Source organism: Episyrphus balteatus, chromosome 3 (assembly GCF_945859705.1).
Source record: "Episyrphus balteatus chromosome 3, idEpiBalt1.1, whole genome shotgun sequence".
NCBI lineage: Eukaryota > Metazoa > Arthropoda > Insecta > Diptera > Syrphidae > Episyrphus > Episyrphus balteatus.
Genome location: NC_079136.1, coordinates 39,147,322 through 39,172,127, shown reverse-complemented (window position 1 = coordinate 39,172,127; position 24,806 = coordinate 39,147,322). Strand labels below are relative to the sequence as shown.

General features: G+C 29.2%; 1 protein-coding gene across 1 annotated transcript in view; it reads right to left on the bottom strand.

Annotated features, from left to right (window-relative positions):
* The window catches only part of LOC129913467 (cGMP-specific 3',5'-cyclic phosphodiesterase), a 184,674-nt gene that overhangs the window by 50,537 nt on the left and 109,331 nt on the right, over positions 1-24,806 (bottom strand). The window contains exons 4-5 of the mRNA XM_055992160.1: positions 4,959-5,204; positions 4,595-4,860 (exon numbers count right to left, since the gene is read on the bottom strand). Coding sequence (XP_055848135.1) covers positions 4,595-4,860; positions 4,959-5,204 — 512 coding nt within the window. The remainder of the gene's footprint in view (positions 1-4,594; positions 4,861-4,958; positions 5,205-24,806) is intronic.

The following is a 24,806-nucleotide window of genomic DNA, read 5'->3' as shown; positions in this document are numbered from 1 at the left end:
TTTTCATAAGAAATTATTGTTTTCAATAAATTATTTTAATACTTTTTGCTCATTGTAAAAATTTAAAAAATGGTTTTATTATTTAGAAGAAATATTTGGCTTTTTAGTGGTTTAATTTTTTTTGTGAGCTTTTAAAATAAAAAAATTAATATAATGAGAAAAGAAAAAAGGTATTTTTTTTTAGCTTTTTCTTGTAAATTATGATTGTTTGAAATAAATAAACGCTTCAAATGGCTCATTTTAAAAGTACACAACCTGTTTTCTTACGACGTTATCACGTAAAATCATCGTCCGTAAACCAGCTTTACAGACAACCTCTTTTTTTTACCGACTTCCAAAAAGGAGGAGGTATTCAATTCGTCTGTATTTTTTTTTTTTTTTTTTTTTTATATGTTTGTTACCGCATAACTTTGGACTGAGTGAACCAATTTTGATAATTCTTTTTGTATTGGATAGCTGGTGGCTGCAGTGTGGTCCCATTTCAATTTCGTTCACTTTTTGCCATAGGAACTATTTTAAAAACCATAAAACCCAGTTTTGATCCATGGAAGTCGGTTTTGTTTTTTTGCTAAAAATGATTATTGTTAAAAAATCTCATTGGTTATGTGGCAGGTATATCGTTAATTTCACCAAAAACCCTTAACTATTAAAAGATACTCCTAGAGCCTTGCAAAATTTGAACATTAACATTGAACGAACCGTTTTTGCTTTTTTGTAAAGTAAAATAAAAAAAAAAAAAATAAAACATTGAAACAAAAGCCTGTAATGAATATTAAAAATATTCAAAAATGCTTCTTTCTTAAACCAAGTTACTTTCTGAAATTAGATTTATGGGTTCCTTTGAAGGCAACAAAATTAAGCTTAAGATGTTGTTGTAACTAACTATCCTCTTTAGACCATATCCAATGAATCCTTTTTAAATTAAAATCTCATCCATATTAATTTCCTATGAACAAAAAAAAAAAATATTTATTTTAAGATTTTAAATATCAAAGAACCAACTCAAATTGCTTTTATTTTTTCATTTTTGTATCCTTTTTTTTTTTTGTAATTTGTCCACAAGAATTATTTTCTCTCATATATGTTGAAGCCAAAAGGAAAATAAAAAAATCAATTTTAAATTCTTTAAAAAAGAACAACCTATCGTGTCATGAAGCACAAGTTAATTGAATTTTCATCGATAAAGTCAAAATTTCAATCAAAAGTGAACCTGCTGCAAAAAAAAATTAAATAAAAAAACATCGGATAAAAAAAATATGTAGCGAACGACGACGTTCAAAGGAGTCAATTGATGAACGTGTGTCCTTCTCGTCATTTTTATTTCGATTTTTTTAATTTAATTTGTTGGACACGCAATAACTTTATCGTCAATTAAAACTGTCAAAGTGTTCGATGGTTTTATTATGCAAACAAAATTATGTCAATTAGGTTGCTCTCTATCTACCTTCGTGATATAAAATTTCGTCCTTAAAAAAAAAATGAACATCACTTGGGTTAATTTTAAATAAAAAACCACTCAACTATCGTTGTCGTCATAACTATTTGGACAAATTATAGAAAAAAAAAAATCAACTTGAAAGTAAATGATGATCACTCTACAGTCCACACTCCTTCCCGTTTGAGTTTTATGTTTTAAACATTTGCATATAAATCTATCCTTTATCCGAGAATATATTTCAAATCATCAAAAAACTACCTTTGGAGCTGTGCTGTGCGGTGACGGACGTCCTCGGTGAGTTAGTTGAGTTGAGTCGGAAAGGTATATGTATATGGAAAGGACTCTAGGGTGAAAAGCTAAATGGTTTATGAAGTAAGGATATGACGCTGTATAAATTTACATATTACTATAAAATCGTAATGCTCTTCGGTGCTAGGACATACGTACCGTATACTGGGTTATAAGGTGTTGTTGTTGTTGTGTTTTTTTCTTTTATTGACTCACAACACTCTGCATATATTTTTATTCTCAGAGGAACTTTCAAGTGTTGCACACTACCTCTCAACACTTTGAGTTTGCTTTTTTTTTTTAATATTTTCAGGTATAAAGAACGTATACGTTGTCCTTATGGCATTCATCTCTTTTGGAATATTTTTTTGTATCCAAAGAAGAAACAACAAAAATAAGACATTCAAATGTTTATGTGCGGTGGAACATCCGGAAAATAAATTTGGTTAACGGTATTTGCATATTAGAATAAACTTATTTTTTTTTTTGTAGGCACTTTACTTTTTTTTCGTGTTAAGTTAACATTTTGAAGTTTTAATTTGACAGTTGTGCGCCGTCAATTTAAAATTTATGGGAGAAGACTTAGGAAGGAACAATTTGCAAATAACATATGAATGGTCTCATTTGAAGGGTTTATAACGTCAAATTTTTTTTTAACATCGCCTGCTGTTAGTATTTCCAGAGAACTTACTTTACATAAATTAAAACAAACAAAAAAACTGAATGGAAAAAATTTTGTATGTCCCAATTGATTAACATATGTTTCCATAGATTAAAAGAGATAGGTGTGTGTTTTTATCTGTAAGCGGATAAAAGGATACATTTTGGTAAATATAGGTTTTTGATGATTCCTTGGAATAGCAATTTTTTCTTAGAAAAAATCAACGATGCCTTATATAAGTAAACATATTATGACATTAACGAGATTGAAAAATTTTATTAAGAGATTGTTTTTCGAAAATCAATTAAAAGAATTTTATTATTTCAAAACTTTTTGATTATAAATAATATTTTTAATAAAAATAAACATAAAAGTAACTTTATTTTGTAGGAAATACATGCAAGAAAAGCTGAAGTCAGACAAAAATATGAAATGAAGAAGTTTCATGTTGATTTTTTCAACATTAAATCAACGTTGAACATTTTACATTTTACGTTGCGTTTTTTCCCTCAGTGTTCTTACTGTTTAAGTTGAAGTTACTTTAATTTTGAAAATTGTTTGTAAAGTGATTTAAACAAATTAATAATAAAGTGTGTAAGCTATTTTGAAGCAACTATTGTTTACAATAACTATTGGATAGTCCTAAAACAAAAAAAAAATAAAAAAAATCACTGGCCGTTTTTCGAAAAATTGATCAAAAGATCCGAAAATTAAGTTTTTGAAAATTTTATTTATGATTTATAATTTATTAAGGTTATATTTTTTGTCCAAAAAAAATTCGTAGAATTTTTTAAAAATTAAAAAAAAATCAGTTTATCGTTAATTACGGATTTCGAAAAAAAAAATTCAAGTTTATTAAAATATATATCTTCAAAGAACAACATTTGAATTTTCGTATAAAAAAATGGCGATAGCTGAAAACCATTTAATGGGTGGCATCCTAGGGTCTAGGTTCAATACTCAAGTGTGACGGAAAAAGTTTTTCAAATTAAATGAAAAATTACTAGACTAAGCACCACAAATGGAAAAAAGGAGTCTGATGATTGGATTGGCATCCGTGAAACTCTAGCCATAAAACACTTGGTGGTAGCATCTTCAAGATGTTGTTGTTGTTGTTCGAACATCCTAATGAAATTGACGGAATAAATAGCAGCCTAACTGCAAGTATGGAAACATACGAAAATGAAACTTAAGACATCCGTTTCATTCAAAAACAAAAAAAAAATAACTTTCATAATTCCATAAAATCATTCGTACCTTTTTTTTTTTTTTTTTGAAAAATATACATTATTTTTATTTTATTATTACTTTTTCGTAAACTAATTTTAACAAAAAAAAATTGTACGAAAATAATTTAGTAATCTTTTTTAAAATTTTAGAACAAAACTTAAAAATAAAAAATTGGAATTAGAAAAACCTTTTTTTCTTGGAAAAATCAATTTGTTCAAAACGGATCCATGAGTTTTATTGAAATTCTATTTGAATGTGTCGGTTAATACTTTCTTTAGAACGGCATTCGTAATTTAAAAAAAAAAATATTGTCAGTACTTTTTTTGATTTTTTATAAAACTATTTTTTTTTTTGTTTTATGAATGCTATTAAAAAACATTATAAGCAACTTTTACTATAAGGGCAAGTATGTGTGGTGACCCAGTCATGCATTTAATTTTGAAGTCAAAGGCTGGGCCTAATGCTTTAAGCAATTGTACATGTAAAAGATCTATCTGTCTTCTTAAAAAAAAAACAAAATAACAGTCCTGATTTTAGATGTTTGGGGTTATTTCTAAGAAAATAATTCCCGAATTAATTTCATACCACCTTGTAGTAATGCTGGCATCAATACTGAATTTTACAAGCTCAAAAAAGGCATTTAATATTTGTTTATATATGTAAGCCAGTTCAAACAATGGTGTACTGATAATATTTATCAAATTAACTCTTTTGATTCCTAATTTTCATTACAAAATAAATGTTCATGCCAAATTTTTGGTCGTGTTAGTTTCAGTTCTCAAAATAGTCACTCTAATGACGTGAAGATATCTTAATGTGCTTAAACTCGAAAAACTAAATTCGCCATCAGTTTTTCTCATAATCTTAAAACAATTTCGTTTAATCTCAATACAAATTGAAATAAAAAATTCGTCCCCACATTTAAACAGAACTAACGAATTCAAAATGATAACTAACTATACCAAAATTCAACTTACCGCTTCACAGCAATCCAAATCCACCAAAAACACCGAACACCGTTCGCACTTGAGCAGCTCTCTAGCTTCAGTCATAATTTTCGTTACCAGGCATTCCAAATTATTTTGTTCCTCGAAAATGCTCCTGGCCAAATTCAAAAGTATTTGATTTCGGCGATATTCCTGGACGGACATTTCAAAAAGCTGTGCATTTTGAATGCCAATACCACAGAATGTCAAATATCGTCGAAATATCTCAATATCGTGCTCATCGAATTCCAATGAACCTGAAATGGAACCGAAAATAAATCATCAATCCGCTTACACGGTCCTCTAAATTAGAAATACCAAAATAAGAGAGAGGGAGATAAAAAGGACTACTCACCATTTGTCTTATTGATAATTTGAGCAACGCCAATTATGTCGCCTTCATAGTTGCAAATTGGCATCGAGAGTATCGTGTTCGTTTTGTAGCCAGTTTTTAAGTCAATTTCACAATTGAAACGTGAGTCCTTGTAGGCTTCCTTGATGTTAATCATCTCTTTTGTCTGGGCAACTGTACCGGCAATGCCCACACCAAATGGGATAATGATTTCCTCAGATCTCGCTTTGGTGACTGCTTCCCGCAGGGCTATATAAACACAAAAAATAAAAAAGTGAAACAAAAAGTTAAACCCTCATCCATCTTCATTCAAAAACTCTCTTTAGAATTTTTTTTGTTTGAAATAAAAAAAAAAACAAAATTTATGAAATTTAAATTGGAAATTCAAACTGAAAGGACTCTTGTAGTTCCGAAAAAAAAAAATTTCTTCTCTTTTCAAGTTCAATTTGTCTCGCTAACTTTTAAGGATCATGATTTTGGAGGATATAGATGTTGTATAGCAGCGCAAGTTAATGATGCATAAAACAACTGCTGGGGCTTGAGCACAGGCAAATTAAATTCATTTTGTGCAAAACCATAAATGAAAATGGAATTGCTTATTAGCAGAGACAAAGCTGATCCAATCCACTTCAATGCGCGATGGTGGTGGTAGTGTCAGGATGAAAGCCTTGAGGGTGCGAGCCGGAGAAATACGGGACAAAATGGTATTTCAATTTAAAACTGTGTGCTTTTCAATTCAAAACCAATACAAACAGAATGTTTTTAATAACTGCTTTGATAACTTGTAGAAGTTTTTCAGAGGAAATTGGCACAGAATTTCCTGGTAAGAGGAAAAAAAAAAAATGTCACGAAGAACTCAAAGGTGGTATATTATTGAAAAAAAAATTATTTAAAAAGAATCTGCAAAAATGAAATTTCACAGAAACTGATTTGTTTTGGGTTTAATATTGCTATTTCCATCGAACTTCGGTAAAACTTTGGTAAGTAAGTGAGTACGAAGATGCTTCGGTAATGATTTCTTTGAAAGATTTCTAGGAGACTAAGAGAGGATTTTGGTTACACCTAATAATTTTTATTGAGGAAATCTTATAAAAAATATTAAACTATAACGAATTTTTCAACAATTTCGTAGAACTTCTATAAAGCTCCTAAATAGCATACATAAAATCAACAAATAAAAAAAAATTATTACACTCATTAAACATGGTAAAAATTTTGCTCTAGAGATAAGAAGCATAATATCAAAAAAGTCTATAAATAAAATTGGCTTTTTTGTACTAATAACAGATTTTACTGTAACTCGAAAAAAAACACCCTTTCACTCAATTTTTTTCTTAGTCGTTTTTGATCCCTGTAACAAGTGTTGCAATTTTTTTTTTTTAAATACAATAAATTCTGATTAATTGGACCACCCTTGGGACCGAAGCAAAGTGGTCCGATTAGGAGGTGCACCACTGATAGAGGTTACTTTTTAATCGGACAGTGCCATTTAGAAAGATTTTTCTCTCATTCATACCTGTAAACAACGTACAAAATTACTGCCAATATAGGAACCAACAAATTTCAAAGGGCTTTATAACTTTAACTTTCTTTTCCAAATCAATTTCACTATATACCTACAAACCGGGGGAACCAGGGGGGGGGGGTCACGGGGGTGCGTGCCCCCCCCCACAACTGGTTCATACTTAAAGCAAATCAAATTATAAGAGTTGTTAAAATATATGAATAGTAACAGAAAGAACTTGAGTGACTCCAAATAAATAAACGACTTTTGTTTGGTAAACACGAATTTTTTTCGATTTAAAAAAAAGTGAATTTTCTAAGTGTTTTTTTTAACTTCAAAGTGATTTTGGTGAAAAATTTTGATATGGACATCGACAATCAAGGTATGAATGGTATTTAAAAAAAAAATTTATTGTATATCGTCCCGTTTCTACTTGAACCTCGTAAGTACCTACATTTTTAAAAAGTTTTTTTTTTCTGTTAAACATTGCTCCAAGAGCCGATTTTTCAATCTTCTAATAAACAGTCAGTTAACTGTTTGACGAATAAAGTTATTAGGCTCATAAACAATCAGATAACAAAATTGAATTTTTCAATCAAGAATAATTTATTCTATAGAATAACAAAAAAAAAACATTGTCAAATTCAAAAATATTCAAAATTAAACGTCATTTTTATTCATAATTGTTTTTGTTTTCTTGTGTTCCTCTGTATTTTTTGTCAAAATTCTTCCAAAGCAGCTTTGACAATTGATACAATTTTTTTTGTTGAAATTATTCCTTAGAATGATATTTATTCGTCTTTATTTGCCTGTTGAAAAAATGACACACTTAAAAAATTGCACTTTTTTCGCTGTTTTTTTTTTTTTTTTTTTAACATTAGTGTTTTTAAAATAGCGCAACACGCCTTACCATTGCATAACTTTTTTATAATTGAACTGCTGGATATGTAGAACAATCTTACATTTCAAGAGTTTCCCCAAGTTTGCACCCCCGAAAATAAAGACCACTTGAAAAAAAAACTCCTCAAAAGCGACCCTTACTTATAGATTTTTATAAATATTATGTTTTTGAGAAAATTTCTCTAGGGATATCCGGCTTTGAAAAACATTAGTTGTAGGGAAATATTACAGTACTCATAATTTGGTCAATTTGTATCCAATAGACCTACAATTTGAACAGAATATTTTTGAGATATAAAACAATTTTTTAATGCAAATAAAATAAAATGCACGACTGGGTCGCACGAACTTGCTCTTAGAGTTGAAGTTGCTTAAATTTTTAAGACTTTTTATATAGAAACTTGGGAAATGTAGGTACATAAAAAGAAAAAAAAAAAACAAAAATAAAATAAAATTCATTTTTCAAAAAAATAAAACAATATCTGAAATTAAATCGCCCCACAAAACAAGTATGCAGTTTTATTTGATATATTAAGGTGCATTTTTAGAAAAAAAATTTTCAAAATCGTTAGAGCCGTTTTTTAAAAAACTAATTTTTTATAAATAATTTTTTGAAAAAAAAGTTTAAAAATAAAACTGGTATGCCATTTTGTAGAAATAACTAATCAACATCGAAAAACAAAATTTCAAAAAAATTCAATGTCTCGTTTTCGAAAATTTGATTTTTCAAAAAAAAATTTTCAAAATTTTTTTAAAAATCCAAAAATTATTTTTTTCAAAATTTTATTTTTGGCTTATATTTAAATTATATAAATGCTTTTGTATAAAAAATTTCGTAGAAATACAGTGAGTAGTTTTGTAGAAAATCCGATTTGAAAAAAGCGGTCCTATGGCAGGTACCGTTAATAACGATTTTCAAAAAAAAATTTTTTCTTCAAAAGATATACATTGTTTAAAAACTAACATTTGAATTTTTTTAACAAAATCGTTGGAGCTGTTTTCGTGAAATTAAACTTTTCCGAAATTTTTGTATGACAGGTACCGTTATTTTTGGTCCGAAAAAATTAATTCCAAAATCCCCTATGGAGAGTCTCCAAAAACTACTACATAGCAAGTTTGGAGTCAATCGGTCCATCCGTTTAGGCTCTAGTTCCTTATACAGACAGACAGACAGACAGACTGACAGACAGACGGACAGACGGACTTCCGGGACCCACTTTTTTGGCATTGTCTATCATCGTAATGTCATGGAAAAATGTTATCTCAACTTTTTTTTTTGTACGAATGCATAACTTGATATATAGTACCTATATCGCAAGTAAAAACTGGGTTTCCCGGAAAAAAAGTATGTTTCAGTTTTTTTTTTTAAATTCTTACTAACATTAATATTTATTAGAATGTAGTCTTTAGTATTTGACTTAAAACTACCAGGTCATTAAATAATAAATAAATATGTCCATAATATTGCAAAATTTTATACAAAATCAATTAAAAAACGAAAACATTTTTTTTCTAAATTTCATCTTTAAAACTTAATTTCACAAAAACTATTTAATGAAACAACTTGAGTCGAAAAATAAAATAAAGAATAAATTACTAACTTTAAGAAAAGTTATAGCACGGGATCGTACGTGCATTTTATGATTTTTAATATTTTTTTTCGGGAGGTAAGTGGGTAAGCACTTAAGTGGCTTTTACTGTACCAAGAAAATGAAAATTTTTCCTTCCGAATAACTATTTTGTCATTTGGCACCTATTTGATGTGGAAAATGTGCCCAACTATTTTTGGCCACGTTTTAGACCGAAATACCGCACTGTGCGTCGTTAAAATTCGCTGCTTGTCAGTCAGTCGTATGATACTTCACTTTATTTCTAACTGTTATTGCTGATTTTTTGCCAATCCGTCCCTTGTTATATGTGGTCCATGGCCCGATTATCAGTTGTCCCGAGTATAGGGGGAATTTTTGTATGAAAAATAGCGGGCAAAGCATTAAGTGCGTTCCGTATAAGATTTGGTCCGATTAAAGAGTGTGCCGATTAGCAGGTTTTACTGTATTTTATCTCAAAAAAATGTAACCAAATGTAGAAGGGCGAGGTCATTAAAGCCCCAAAAATTTAGAGCCCATTAGTCTTATCACGTTTATACTTAAGACATTAGTGAGGCTCATAGTGTGATGTTTGATTTCAAAAGCTGAGTTACGGCTCTTCTGAATCCAGTGTTTTACCATGGTTTCCTAATGATGGAGTCGGAATCTCGTTAGTAGATGATATAGGAACAGCCTTAAATTGAGGGAGAATCTCGGATGGGTATGCTGCAATAAGAAGACCTAGCTCGGAAAGAGCAAAAAGCGAAACAAATTTTGGGACAAATAGGCAACTTGTTGGTGAGTACAAAAATACATAGGTACCTAGGTACATATACCTACTTGATAATATTTCTGCTATCTATAAGTTAAAGAGTAAAATCTGGTAGGTTAAATATTAATAAAAATAAACTAGAATTAGGTAATGTTGATGCGATGAGATGACGTGCTGGCTGCTGGAGGCTAAATATAGTACGGGGGGTATTGTTGTCAGACTTTCATAAATCTGGCACAGTTGCAGATGTTTGTTGACAATTGATATTGGTGATTGTATTGGCTTATGGGGTGTGATGCCGATTTTTACTTGCGATATAGGTCTCCCATAGTAAAAAATTATTGTATTAAACTACTCTACGAAATACCGTTATCAATTCTTGTCGCCTAAGAACTTTTGATTTTTATTTAAAATTGTCCGGATTAGAAATACAAAAATATGAATAACTTTTGAAAAGGAGCAGCTAAGATTTCAATTCCAACGGATTTTGCAAGTATAATCATCAACAAATACAACCCAACTTGCAGTTTTTGTCGACATTTTTGTGCAACCTATCGATGCTTCCTGCCCACCGTGAGGTACTATAGGGCAAGTTTAGGATTCGTAAAAAAAAATCGAACTCGAGATAACAATTTTACATGACATTACGATGATGGAGAATGCCAAAAAAATGTCCGGCAATTCTGTCTGTCTGTCTGTCTGTCTGTCTGTCTGTCTGTCTGTCTGTCTGTCTGTATATTCCTCGAGCTACAGTCTAAACGAGTGAAGTGATTTTCTTCAAACTTGGTAGTTAGCAGTTTTTGGTGATTCCCTAGAGGGGAAATTGAATTTTTTTTATGACTAAAACTAACGGTACCTGCCATATAACGGAAATAGAAAAGTCAATTTTTTTCAAAAACGGCTGTAACGATTTTGATTAAAATTTTTATGTGTAGTATTAAGCATAATAGCCAACTTTTGAAATAAAAAAAATATTTTTTGTACCGTTATTAACGTTACCTGTCATAAAACGGTTTTTTGGTTTCTGAATATCTCGTACAAAATAAACACGATTTCAACTAAAATTTTTATGCAAAAGCCTTTAGATAAAGATAATATTAAAACTTTAGAAAATTTTCAAAAAGTGCATTTTTGGATTTTTAAAAAATATTTCAAAATTTTTTTTTGAAAAATCAATTTTTTGAGAACGGGTTTGTGAAAAATTTTGAAATTTCGTTTTTATGTGTAAATTAATTATTTCTTTAAAATGGCATACCAGCTCTAACGATTTTGGAAAAATTTTTTCTAAAAATTCCTTTTTTATGCAAGTAATAAAATGGTATACTTGGTTTTTTGCAAAACATAATTTAAGACGGTGTTTCTTGAATAAAAAGCTTTAACATTAGATCTACTTTTAGCATAAGAGCAAGTACGTGCGACCCCAGTCGTGCATTTTATTTAGCTATGATTAAGTCCGAAATTGACGGAATGAATGTATTCCGAAGCTCCGTTGCTAATTACCAAAACAATCAGTGATCATAGTTTTTCGTATTCTTCGTACAGAACCACACTTAAACATTCCAAAAAACAAATTAGGCTACTTGGGCGAAAGGTTCCTGCTCAAAATTTTATGACGAAGTGGGAGAAGGTCATGCGACGTTACACAAAACCGAAAAAAAAACAACTTTATTGCAATCTCGAGTTCAAGATTTTTTAACAAAAGTATCAGTCAAGTTAAATGTTTCAATGTTTTTAAACCTGTTTTCAGCTTTTTAACAAAAAATTAAAACTAATTTCAGCTTAAAAAATATATAAATTCAATTTATACAAATTCAAAAATACATATCTACATAGTCATTTAAATTTTTTGTTGACTGAAATCCTTATAAATCTTATTAATTCAAAACACCCATAAATTAAATCGTCGAACACATTAAAACTCCAAACAGTATTAAACATTGTCGATTAATGATGAAATCCTTCACGCATAACACCTTATACCTACTACACCTTACATTGCCCATTGACTATAATCTCTATATACGAATTAAGGACTATATTCCCATTAAATAATTTACCCGCGTAACTAAACATTTAGATGAGGCACTCCGCATAAAGTCGTACTCGTAATCATCTGCGTCCTGACAAATGGGATGAATAAAACTTAGCGACACGATGATGTGGTATAGACTCAGTGATTCGAATAGGTATAATTAAATTATATAATGGTCCCCCGAAAATAAAGTACGCGAATTTACTCAGCAACTTTTCTAATTAATTATTTGCTTGTGCTCTGATGTGTATTTATTCAAATTGTGTGCACACAGAATTATTCGCGTTGTTAAAACAGAGGCGGATTTAAATTGGAAATTGAATTGAAATTCAGTAAAAATACTGTCGGATATGGGGCCAACTCCTACCTTCATTACAAGTTTACAAGCCCTTTTGTTTTTCAATTGAAAAATTTATATCCGTGTTTTATTCCGTAGTTTTTGTTATTTTTTTAAATGGTTAAAGTCTTGAAGTAAGAGATGGGCGAGCAGCAAGTGAAAAAAAATATATGGCTTTAAAAAAAAAAAAATTGTTTTGGTATTTTTTAATTTATCGAAAACGACAAGACATTTTTTGGTCCAGTTTTCAGTTTTCGTTTGAAAAAAAAATAAGAACATTAAATTATGTAATTTAAATGAGCACTTAATTACGTAAAATTTTGAAAGAAATAAGTTTGAATTTTTTTTTACTTTTTTTTCAAAATTTTGATTTTGAAAACTAATTTTTCAAAAACTAGTCAATTAAACAGCTTTATTAAAAAACATATTGAAAGATATAGTTTTTGGCTTTACAAAAACGTACAGTTAGTTACACAGAGAAAAATAGACCACATAAAATAGAACAAAAACAATAAGATTTCTCTATGATTTTCATCCAAGAAGGAAACCTTATTAAAACAATCGGGTTTTCCTTATTGTTTTAAAATCTGCAAAAAAATAAAAAAAAACGATGACCAGGCTGGGAATCGAACTGGAGACTTCAAATCATTAGTCGCCCACCTTACCACCTGAACCAACCTGCCATGAAAATATTGATCGCGATTTTTGTTCTAGTGCTTAGTTGCAAAAAAAATCAACTTTTCAGTCAAATTTTAATAAGATTTTCTCTATAAAAATAATAAGAAATCTCCTTAAAAAAACCTTATTAATCGTTGATTTTAATAAGATTTCCTTATGAAATGTATGGACGGTAAAACAATATGGCAATCTGTTAGTTTTTAGCGGGTCATATTTTTCTCTGTGTACTTTTGGTGTAACCGTTGATTTTAAATAATTTTTTTTTTTTCAAATTAAGTCAGTTTTTTAGAAAATCGCCCCTCCTTTTTGGTACGTTGCTCCAGTATATAATTCATCTCAATGGTTGCCAACCCAAAAACATCGTTTCATAGCTTTGGTGTTCATAACTCTGGTTTTTCATAACTTCGGTCTTTCTTAACTTCGGTTTTTTGTAAATTCGGTTTTGCGTAACTTTGACGCGCGAAACTCTGTCGCGCATAACTCTGGTATTCATAACTTCGTCGGTTTCCCTAAATCACGTTTTATAAAGCATGAAAAAACATTTGAAATTGGAAAACGCGTCGATATTATGTATTCAGAAACAAACATTGTCTCTATTTTGACCTACAACCTAAACCACTGAAGGGATTTAGTTCAAACTTCGTAGTTATGTGTTTTGAGAGATTTTTTAGAGAGGAAATAGATTTTTTTCACCCAAAATAAAAAAAAAGGCTCAAATAATGATTTTGATTAAAAAAATATGTGTAGGTACCTACTGTCGCATATAAGGTCCTTCTTTTGGAATAAAAAAATATTTTCGAACCATTGTTAATTGTTTTTTGACTTTCTCCTTAATTACTTAACCGTAACATCAATGTATACCAAAATTTTGAAACTCGCAATATCGATTTTTGAAAAATATTTCTATTTGTTTTATTGAAAAAAAAAAAAATCATTTTGTTAAAAAATAATTTCTTAAGAAAAGCATTTTTCTAATTTTTGAACATTTTTATTTAAAAAAGAAAAATTATGTTTTTTTTCAAAGGTTCCAACAATTTTCCAGAAACAAAAATTTAAATACTCATTGCCGTAAAAGAAATATTTTGGTTAAAGACTATTTAAAAAGGTGTTTTCTCTATTTTCAAAACAATTTTTAATGTTTTTGTACATTTTTTATATGTAATTTATAAAATTATGCGATAATAAAATAAAATTTTTTACTTTTTAATGCTAGGTATATGAAATTAAACATTCTAAGCAACTTTAATAATAAGAGCAAGTACGTGCTGCCCAGCCGTGCATTTCGCTTTAAAAATATTGTTTTTTTAATCAATAATTTGAAAACGGGTCGATTTTTTTAAAGAAATTTTGGTTTATACATATATTGAAAAATAATTTCTTAAGAATGGCTAAACAAAATTTTTTTACAGGAGAGCAAAAAAACACTTCAAAGCTGCCTCCCAAAAATTCTTTCAAGTGTATATTTAATTGTATAAAACATTTAGATGTCAAATTTTATGATCTTTTTTGTGAAATTTATTTCAAAAATATATTTTTAATATTTTTCCAGTTATAAGGAAAAATATGACTTAAAATAGTTTGGCTTTTCTATAAATTCTATTTCATATTAATTTCCAAAATCTTAAGTTGACATAAGATGATTTGCCTTTTCACACTCTTTCGGAATTTTTTAAGGTATTGTATCTTATGTCAACTTAAGGATGACTTTTTGTTTCTGCTCGCAAGAACGAAAATATCTTAAGCCAACATAAGATAATTTAAGATTTCACAATAATTAAAAAAATCTTAACCCAATAAAATCTTAAGTCTACTTAAGGTTTTGAATATATGTCTTTTGAACATAAGATGAAATTGTTTTGGTTCATAAAAAAGCAAAGGAATGAAGAAAGATACCGATCAGACAGAACTAAACTGTAGGCCTTTAGGATGGCACTGCGGCTCAACAAAAAAAAACGCAAAACATCTTAAGTCGACTTAAGATACTTTACCTTTTCAGTCGTATTCAGTGTATTTACAGTTCCAACTATGTTTGAATTTTTTTTTTCTAAAATTTTTTTTGTATAGGGAAGAGTGGGGCTAAAAGTAACAGGGGTAAGAATTAACAGTTAAAAAAAGCGATGTTCCTTTCAATATTAAGAAACGCGTTAAGGAGAAAAATGCTCAATTTTTCCATATCTACCATCACATTTTCTTCAGTTGAAGATTAGACGACAGGGTGAGAAGTTATACTAGTTGTACCATGTAAAAACCTACCTATACTGAAAAATTGTTTACCTAATATAATAAACAACCCTGGATATGAATGCTTGTAATTGAATTTGTATTTATTTTTAAATTGGAAACACTTTTTGAACCACCACTTGAATTCATAAAGCTTATAAAACAATTTATGAATTCAAATAACTTTAATTTAAGACTACTGTTAAATTTTCTCTGGAAATCTTGGATTTGCTCCACTTTTTTTTTAAATTTGCACCAAAATTTCATGACTGAGGTTTGTTTTTATTGTTATTAATTAAAAATAAATAAATACAAACATAAATAAAGGTATTTTTCTCTTACTTTTAGTTCTTGGTACAACCTACCCCGGTATGTGTTACACTTTGCCCCGTATGTGGGGTAAGTTGAAACAACACGATTTTTTTTTTGGAAGCTTTATTTTTCAACATTACCCTTATGTTTTGCTGAATTTTTGTGATGGATCTTGCAGATAAAACATGGGTCTTTAATTTAAAAAAGGTCTGGTTGACCCATTTTCCAATTTGTAGGAGAACCATCGGTTTTAGAAAAAAGTGTTACATTTGGCCCCACTCTCCCCTAAGTAAATTTTGTATGTACATTTTTTTTAAGGGTGCTACCTACCTATTGCGAGGAATTGTTAACATTTTTTGTCACGAATTTTAAAATGTTTCCAGCAGCTACTTAAAAAAAAGCAAACAAAAATATTTTCTGTAATTTGTTGCCCGAATAATCTTGAAGAACTTCAAAAATTTGTGAAAACAGAAAGAAAGTTTTCTGGCGATGTTAGCTGAAACATGCTAAGAGAGGTTTCAAATACGATATTGATTAAAAGAAAATGCGCCACTTGGATACTATTTGATTTCAAATGCAGCCCTGTAAATAATTTACGATATATCCCCAGGAAACACGGTATGAAAGAGACTCGTTACGATTCAATGAGTGTGTTTATATACCATACCTATACCGTATACCAAACATATAGAAACTGATAATAATTAAAGTAATTTACATCTAGCAGCAGCAGCAGCAGCCAGCCATCGAAAGCTATAGTAGAATCCTCCATATTCGTTCGACGACAACGATTATTTAGAGTTTTTTTTTTCCAAAAGAGAGCTTGAAAGTTGTCATTTGTGGGCGGTGGACCGCAAAATCATTAATGATCCTTATAGACAAGCATATTTATAAATAGAGACGAAGAAGTAGGTGTAACGAAAAATAATGCTTGAATGCCTCGTCATCAATGATGATGGTGTCGGGCTTAATTCATTAAGAAGCATTAAATATGCAAGAACGTGGATATATAAGCACTAAGCACTCATGTGGGTATCCTTAAATTGATTTTCTAATCTTTATGATCAGACATAATGGGATTATTTTTGTCTTAATTTTTATTTCTTTGACAAACAATCTTTGAACAAGGATTTTAATTTTTTTTTTATTAATAGATAATTCATTGGTTTGGAGTAGAAGAGGTAGGGGTTATATTTTAATGGCAAAAATCATTACCAGGTTGATGGGTTTTAAAATGGTTTTGTTTTAAAAGTTTAATAAAGGCTAACGAAAGATTAACGAAACCCTTTTGCATGTCCCAACTTGGTTACCATTTTCAACTTCATACCAAGTTTGGTGTAGGTATTGTTACATTTTTTTTCCATCATGGTGCCATGTTGATGCCAATCTAAATCTGTGTTCCGATAAATTCGAAGGATAAACTGTCGTTTACTATATACACATTGACGGTATAACGGAGCATAGCCATGGTATTCACTTGACACAATTTTGTAAATTTGTTAGCTACTTGTACCTTCACGATGACGATGATACGGTATTGATGGGTTTAATCAAATATGTCAATCAAGTGCAAGTGAATGGACGCCTAACTGGTAACTTGATGGTTGCATATAGTCAAAACGACCAAAACAATTCACACTGTTCAATGTTTGGGGGATAAAGCTATGAGGCATGTATTGAGGTAGGCGCATATGTCTATGAAAAAGATTGAGTGGTTTTGATTTAATTTTAGTTATTAATGAATTGTTCTCGAGGTCAATTTGTGTGTTTTAAGAGTCGATTATTCAATCTTCTAATAAACAGTCAGTTAACTGTTCGACGAATAAAATTATTAGGCTCATAAACAATCAGATAACAAAATTGAATTTTTCAATCAAGAAAACTCTATTCTACAGAATAACAAAACAAAATGTCAAATTCGGACATATTAAAAAATATTCAAAATTAAATGTCATTTTTATTCATAATTGTTTTTGTTTTCTTGCGTTCAATTGTATTTTTTAAACGCATTCGTTTTTAAATACATATGTGAAAAGAAGCATTTTTATAGTTTATAATCTCAAAGAAATCCATTTTATCAATATTTTCTTCAAAATATAGCTTTGACAATTGACACACTATTTTTGTTGAGATTATTCCTTAGAATAATTTGTATTCGTCCCTGAAAGAACCAGATATGTACATAGTTTAATTTGCTATAATAAATGTTAAATGTTACATGTATATCTGACCGTTGAAGAATTGATTTTTTCTATATCTGTTCAATAAGTACTAACTGAATGCTTAACTGACTATTGAAAAATTGGCCCTAAGAGGAATGAACGCTCATTGATTAGTTGAAAAAATCGAATAGACTTCTTCTAAACGACCTAAAATAATCATTTTTATGTTTTTTGCATTCACTAACTAACTACTACTACAATGTCCATCTACAAAAAAAAAACGCCGAATCACATATCGTCGTCGAAATTTTTCATTTTTGAGTTTAGAGCATAGAACTGATTAAAAAAAAAAAAGCGCAATGTCTGTGTAATCAGCGCTTTCACTCTTCTTCTGGTTCCCTAGTTGTGAAATCCCTGTCATCTATTACACTGGTTTACAAAATTAAACTTTTTTTTTGTTGCCGGAACAAAAATATACTTTTCTGAAGGTTTTCGATGTGCTGAACTTGAATCCGAAGTCAAAAAAATTCTAGCAGCTCCCGTTTTTGAGATATTACCGTTAGAAAGTGCAGCACTTCGGACCTTATTCTTTTATATAAGGAAAATTGTTTGAGCATATTTAGTAACGGTTTTTATAAGAACTATTTACCACCTTTTTAAATCTGTTTAAATCTCTCCGATATCTTTTTTACTTCCCGAGATATCCTCAGTTGTTTGATATTTTTAAAAATTTTATAATGTCATTATCTTCTTTATGATATATGAAGCCAAACCCACTGACTTCAGTTTAAGATATCTCGGACAATACATAAGATATTGAAAAGATTTAAACAGGTATCGAAAGATGGGAAATAGTTCTTATAGAAACCGTTACTAAATATGCTCAAACAATTTTCCTTATACAATAGAATAAGGTCCGAAAAACTCAAAAAAACGTTTTTTTTGCATTTTCTAACGGTAATATCTCAAAAACGGGAGCTGCTAGAATTTTTTTGACTTCGGATTCGAGTTCAGCACACCAAAAACCTTCAGAAAAGTATATTTTTGTTCCGGCAACAGAACCCTTGTTAACCAGTGTTATATATATTAAAGTTTAGTTTTGTGTACGTTCGCTAACCGGCCACACCGACTGACTTATTTTCTTAATTTTTTTTTTAATCAAAGAGTTAAGAGGAGAAGGTTTAAGGCAAAAAAAAAATTTAAGATTTTATAGGGTAAATTGGGGTAACAAGACATTGAAAAAAGAGGCTATTTTCTAAACGGTAAGTCGTAAAGAGTTGACTTTCTTTTTAAATGATAGACAAATTTATTCAATAGTTAAAAAAGGTATTGAAAAAATTCAAAAAAATTTCAAAACCAAGTTGTGAAGGTTTTTTTGCAGTCATAGACCTTCGGCAAAAGACTAATTACAGGTACGCAAAATTTTGCACAGAAATTTGAGTTACACCATGAGAAAGATATTTAAAAAAAAATTAGGGGTCTAAAACGGATTTTTTTCATAGGCCCTGTATTTTGAAATAAAATTTTTTGAAAAACAAAGTAATTTTTAGATACATTTTTGAGTAGTCTTTTATTTTTTTGGAGTTTTTAAAAGTCAAATTTATAGGAAATATAGGTTTTAATCATGCGCATGCATGTACAAACTTTTGAATTTTTAAAATGATTTTTGACCAAATAACGGTAAAAACAATTTTTTTTTGTCCCAAGTTTTTTGGCCGTTTTTAACAGGAAGTACCGTAATCTCAGTGTGTTATTTCGACGTGGTTGGCTTTAAAAAATTCTTACTTCTTTTGTAGTCATCTCAGAAATAAGATTGAACCGTCATTAGAAAGGTGAAATAATAAGCTTTCACATGATATAAAAATTTTTATAGGTTGTCATTGAAAAAAATCCGTTTTTAACATAGGCCATATTTTACATAGGCCACTTTTGCTAAAAGTTTTTTTTAAACTCATTTTACGAACTTTTCAAGTTTTGATTCCCTTTTTCATTTAAAATGTTAACTGATTGTAGAGTCGAAAATTAAAAATAAATACAAAAAATGGCGGAACGAAGTCCGCCGGGTCAGCTAGTTTTGTATACATTAATGGCATTTCTTTAGTTATGCTGTTATCGTCAATAGAATTAGTGTTGTGTTTTTGAAGAAAACTGCACAACTAAGAAAATTTCAAATAGTAAAAGAGCAACCCTGTAAGATTTTTTTTATCATTTCGGCTTTTTTGTCGTTTTATACGATTCGTTAGTCCGGTTCTGTAACTACTTAGGTGAAAAGATTAATTTAAATAAATTTTTGTTTATGTTTTTCGTATATATGTATGCTAGAATAAGCTCATTTTTTGTATCCTTTTCGTTATTAAATAAATTAAATCGAGTTAATTGAAAATAGTATAATATTTTTATGTTTTTAGCACTTTTTCAATATAGTCAGAAAAAAAAATTTCGAAAATAGTTCTATTTTTTCGAAAAACGGCATAACTCCAAACTATTTTTTTTAAATATTGCTTTTTCTATAAAACTTAGTATACTCGTACCTTCTTATAGCAAAAAAAATGCAACTTTTCCGTGTAAATAACTTTTGAGTTTTGTTTTTTATTGACAACGAAAATCATTTTTTAATGATTCAAAAAAGCTTTCAATGTCTTTCCTGAAAATTAGCAAATTCCGACTTATGCCACTTTGCCTTGAAAGCGACGATATGCTAAGAGTTGTTTCTTCGGAGCTAAACAAAAATCTGGATGATTTGTTCATGCGGGTTCTGCTATATTTGTCAGCAGCTTTCATATAGAAATATTCTTTTTTTGACATTCAAACCAGGGCCAGTGCCCAATTTAAAAATTCCTTTCGGGATTATAAATAACAATGAATCATCTTAAAAGTGAAAAATATCTCCTTTGTCACTTCTTATGAGCAAGAGGTAACTTAAAATGGTTTTATATATGTACCTAGAAGGTCAAGTGGTTTTTATTTAATTTTATAGTTATTAAAAAATTGATGTCGGGTCAATTTTGGTTTTGAAGTGCCCAGCAAATTTACTGCATTTTTAAATATGTACTAAAGTACTGCCAACTCTAAAGGTTAAACGACAGCTCTGCTGCCCAATTGTCATTCTCGAAGATGGCGATCAAGTCATAATCCCTTTGACATTCTTGTCAAAAAGTAAAATTGCATGGCAAGTGTAACTTCAAAAATGCTTTCGTATTTATAAATAACAGTAAATCATCTTAAAAGTGAAAAAGGTATCACTTCTTATGAGCAAGAGCTCACTTAATGGATATCCCATTTTTGGACAAGTAGCTATATTACTGCATTTGGATTATATCAATTTATTAATGACTAAATAAAAGAAAATTGAAATTTTGTATTTTTGTAATGAGTGTTACCCTGTTATTAAGTTCGAAAATTAAGAAATTTATTGCTTTTACTCTTGCTTTCAAAAATCGACGAACTCAATGAAAGCATGTAATTCAAAGCCAAACACATTAAAGCAAATTGCTTTGCATTATAAATAATAAAATAAATTCCGTTAAGTATTAAAAATTCTTTATGAAGTGAAAATTTGAAATTTGAATATGCAATAAAGTATACAATTACGTATGAAATTTAATTTTCTCATTCAATGTTCAAGGAGCTTTCCAAGAAATTTTTTTAAGGTGAAAACCAAATAATAATGAGTGTTTACAAAAAAAAAAAAACAAAGCAATTTTTCAAACTTAATTACTTTAACATTTTATCTGTTATATGCCTACCTATCCCTTTTTTTTTTTACTCAATAAACAAAAAAAAAGCCACTTTAATAAAGAAGAAAAAAGCAACAAAAAAATAAAAAGAAAATGAAAGCTATTAATCTTACATTAATTTGAAATTTATTCCAACTTCTTTGGCATAACAGAGTGTAATTAAAAGATGATAAAAAGGAATTTCCCTTATTTTTTTTGTCTTCATTGCAACAAAACAACAACAAACCATAATTCAACATCTTAATTAATATGCCTTTATCTCAAACCCTGGTATTCATTGGCTTTACCTTTGGATATGTTCATTTTATATTTTTATATTTTATCTGTTCTGCTGTTGTCAGCTTAACCAAAAATAAGAAAAGAAAGATTTTCTTATCCTTTATGAGAAGATTTATCCTTTAAATCTTTAACATCCCCAAAAACAAATCTGACAATATACACTGCAGTTTAAAATTATTTTGAATTTATCTGCTTGAAAAAAAAAAAAAAATAAAACTTAAATACTTTAGAATTTGATCAAATTAAAAAATGGTTTATAAAAAAAAATAAGAAAGCAAAATTTGCTTCACCACACTGTAAAATAACCCTAACGATTGTGGCTTTTGTTGTAACAGAGTTAACGATTTTTTTCCGGTCAGTTAAATTTTTTTTTTGGTTCATTCAGTGGATTTTATCGGATTGCCTGGTTACTTTCATCATAAAATTCAGATTATAAAAAATAAAGGAGATTTTATTTCCATTTCAAATCTGGCTGAAATATTTAATCGATATAACCACAAAACAACCCAAACAAAGCATTTAAGCATGTTTTTGATATTTTTCTATTCATCAGTTAAATATTTGATAGGTATTTGGGAACTATGAAGTTTCCATGAGAGCAAAATTATTGAAATCAACTTTACAAATGTATATGGTGATATGTACATGGTCTTAAAGTATTCATAATTTATTTATGTAAAATTTTAAAAATGCTTTTATCCTATGCTACTTCCGTTAGTGTTTATTAAAAATTTATTAGAAACAATAACTAAATGCAGTAAGTTAGTTTAATTAAATTGATAGTTTTCAAACAAATTTAAATATAAAAAATGGTTGTCTGTAACGTCGGTTTACGGACGATAAATTTTACGTGATAACGTCATAAGAAAACAGACTGTGTGCTTTTGTTAAAAAAAAAATCACTTCCATCACCCAAAAATCCATTTTTTTATATCACAACCTATAATATTTTATATAATATGAAAGCCTATCATTTCAGCTCAAAATATTTATATCGACCATGTCTGTACAACATCTACAAAAAGAGCTAGAATTATTTGAACCCAATCAGTTTTCATCAAAAAAAGCAAAAATATCAATCTTTTTTATAATCTCACGTCATTAAATTAATTTTCTTCTTTCACAACTTATATTAAATTTTACATCATAAGAAAGCTAAGTATTTCACCTTTCATATGACGTTTAAATGATATTTCTGAGATGCCTACAAAAAAAGTTAGAATTGTTTAAAGCCAAACATGTCGAAATTTCAAACTGAACCACATTGGTGGCTGGTCAAGGGCAACAGATCTCCACAGGTGTTTTGAGGTATTTCTGAAGTTTTTTAATTTAACATTTTGTAGCTTGTAATAAATGTACCGTTATGTGTGATATATCAAATGAATGGTAATATTATCATGCTCAATAAAGTTAAATAAAATTTTTATCTGCTCTAAATAAAAAAAAAAAACGTGATGAAAAATAGAACTTTATTTTACCGTTATCTCAAAATTGTGACTACAAATCTGATTAAAATTGTTTGTAAATATAGTCTTGCGTTTTATCTATCTACAGCATACATTTTTTTATCTGTTGAACAATAAAATATAAAAACAAAACGGTTAAAAACGGTCAAAAAACTTGTTTTTCCCGTTATTCGGTCAAAAATCATTTTAAAATACCAATTTTTTGCGCAAGCATTCGCACGATTATAAAATATGTATGTGTTCTGTACCTAAGTTTGAGATTTTTTAAACGGGTTGGGGTCAAAATTCTGCTTTCAAAATTCTGCTTTACAAAATTCTGCTTTCAAAATTCTGCTTTTCAAAATTCTGTTTTTCAAAATTCTGTTTTTCAAAATTCTGCTTTTCATAATTCTGCTTTTCAAAATTCTGCAAAAAATTAAAAAAGGGTTTGGAAAATGTTAAAAAGCGCGCGCTTTTTAACATTTTCCAAACCCTTTTTTAATTTTTTGCAGAATTCTGTAAAATCATCTTTTTGAAAAATTATCTGCTTATTTGATTACTTACCTACATAATTTGTCATTTTTTAAATGCGAATTAATTTTTGTTTTATAAATGAATAAATTTGAAAATATTAAGAAAAGGTTTTTAATATTAAACATTTCCGAAAATAACTAAAAATTTATTAATTTATCAAATAAAGATGAATATTCAAAAATTTGAATAAGAAAAGGAATATACAACATCGGTTCCAATCAGTGGCGTATCCAGAAAAAAATTTGGAGGGGGCTAGAAAATTTTTCAAACATTTTTTAGAGGGGTACGAAAAATTTTTCTCTCTATTTTATTCACCTTTGATCGGGAGTGAAGCGCTGTGCTGCGATACTGAAAGTGGTATAGTAGCATTTAACTGCTCTCGACGTCGACAGCTTCGTACTGCTGTCTCCTGTTTTTAAAGTTCTTGTTCCGCAATTCGACCGAAAGTGAATTGAAATCACTTTTAGATTTCACGTGAAATAAAATATCATATTCTTCATTTGGATCAATTTCAAAAACTTCGAAATTGCTTCGAACTGTCATAGCTGAAGGATCATCCTTTTTAATTTTGTTTCTGAAGTTAAATTATTACTGCTGGATGCAATTTTATCGGCAATTTTAATGAAAAAAAAAGAAGAATTCAAGAGAAAAAATAAGGAGACACAAATAAGTTATGATAATATTTTGTCTAAAAATTATAGATTCATTAAAAAAGGCACCAAATTTACAAACAGAAATAATGTGAATTGAATTCGATCAGAAAATCTAAATGAGTGAAAAATGCAGAAAGTGAAAGCCTAGAAACTAATTTTCCATTAAATTATTTTAGATGTTTAATTCGAAATATATATTTTTTCGTAATATGTTGCTTTTATAATCCGAATTCGAAGTCCAAACTGGCATTTGCTGAAAGAAACCATTAGTTACATATGTTGACCACTAAGATTTTGAGATATCAAATATTTCTATTTCCAATAGCTTTGAGAAGTATATAATTTTTGAAAAAAGTGTTTATCGAGATTGCATAAGAACTTTTGCAAAATTACACGGTGATGATATTCGACGTACGTATTATATTAAAAAGTGATCTGAAGAATTTCGAATTGGACTTAAATCCGAAAAAAACCACCCAACCCCCAGCTACAGCTAAGGCTCTTACTCAAACAAACACAAATAGCCGTTTCAGAACTTGGAGGGGGCTCGAGCATGTGAGCTGCCTCTAAATCTATAAGATTTACGAACAAGTTTCAGTGAAGCATATACATTACAATGAAATTATGTAAAAAATAACATGATCTGGAAGGCTTGGGGGGGGCTTGAGCCCCCTGAGCCCCCCCCTCAATACGCCACTGA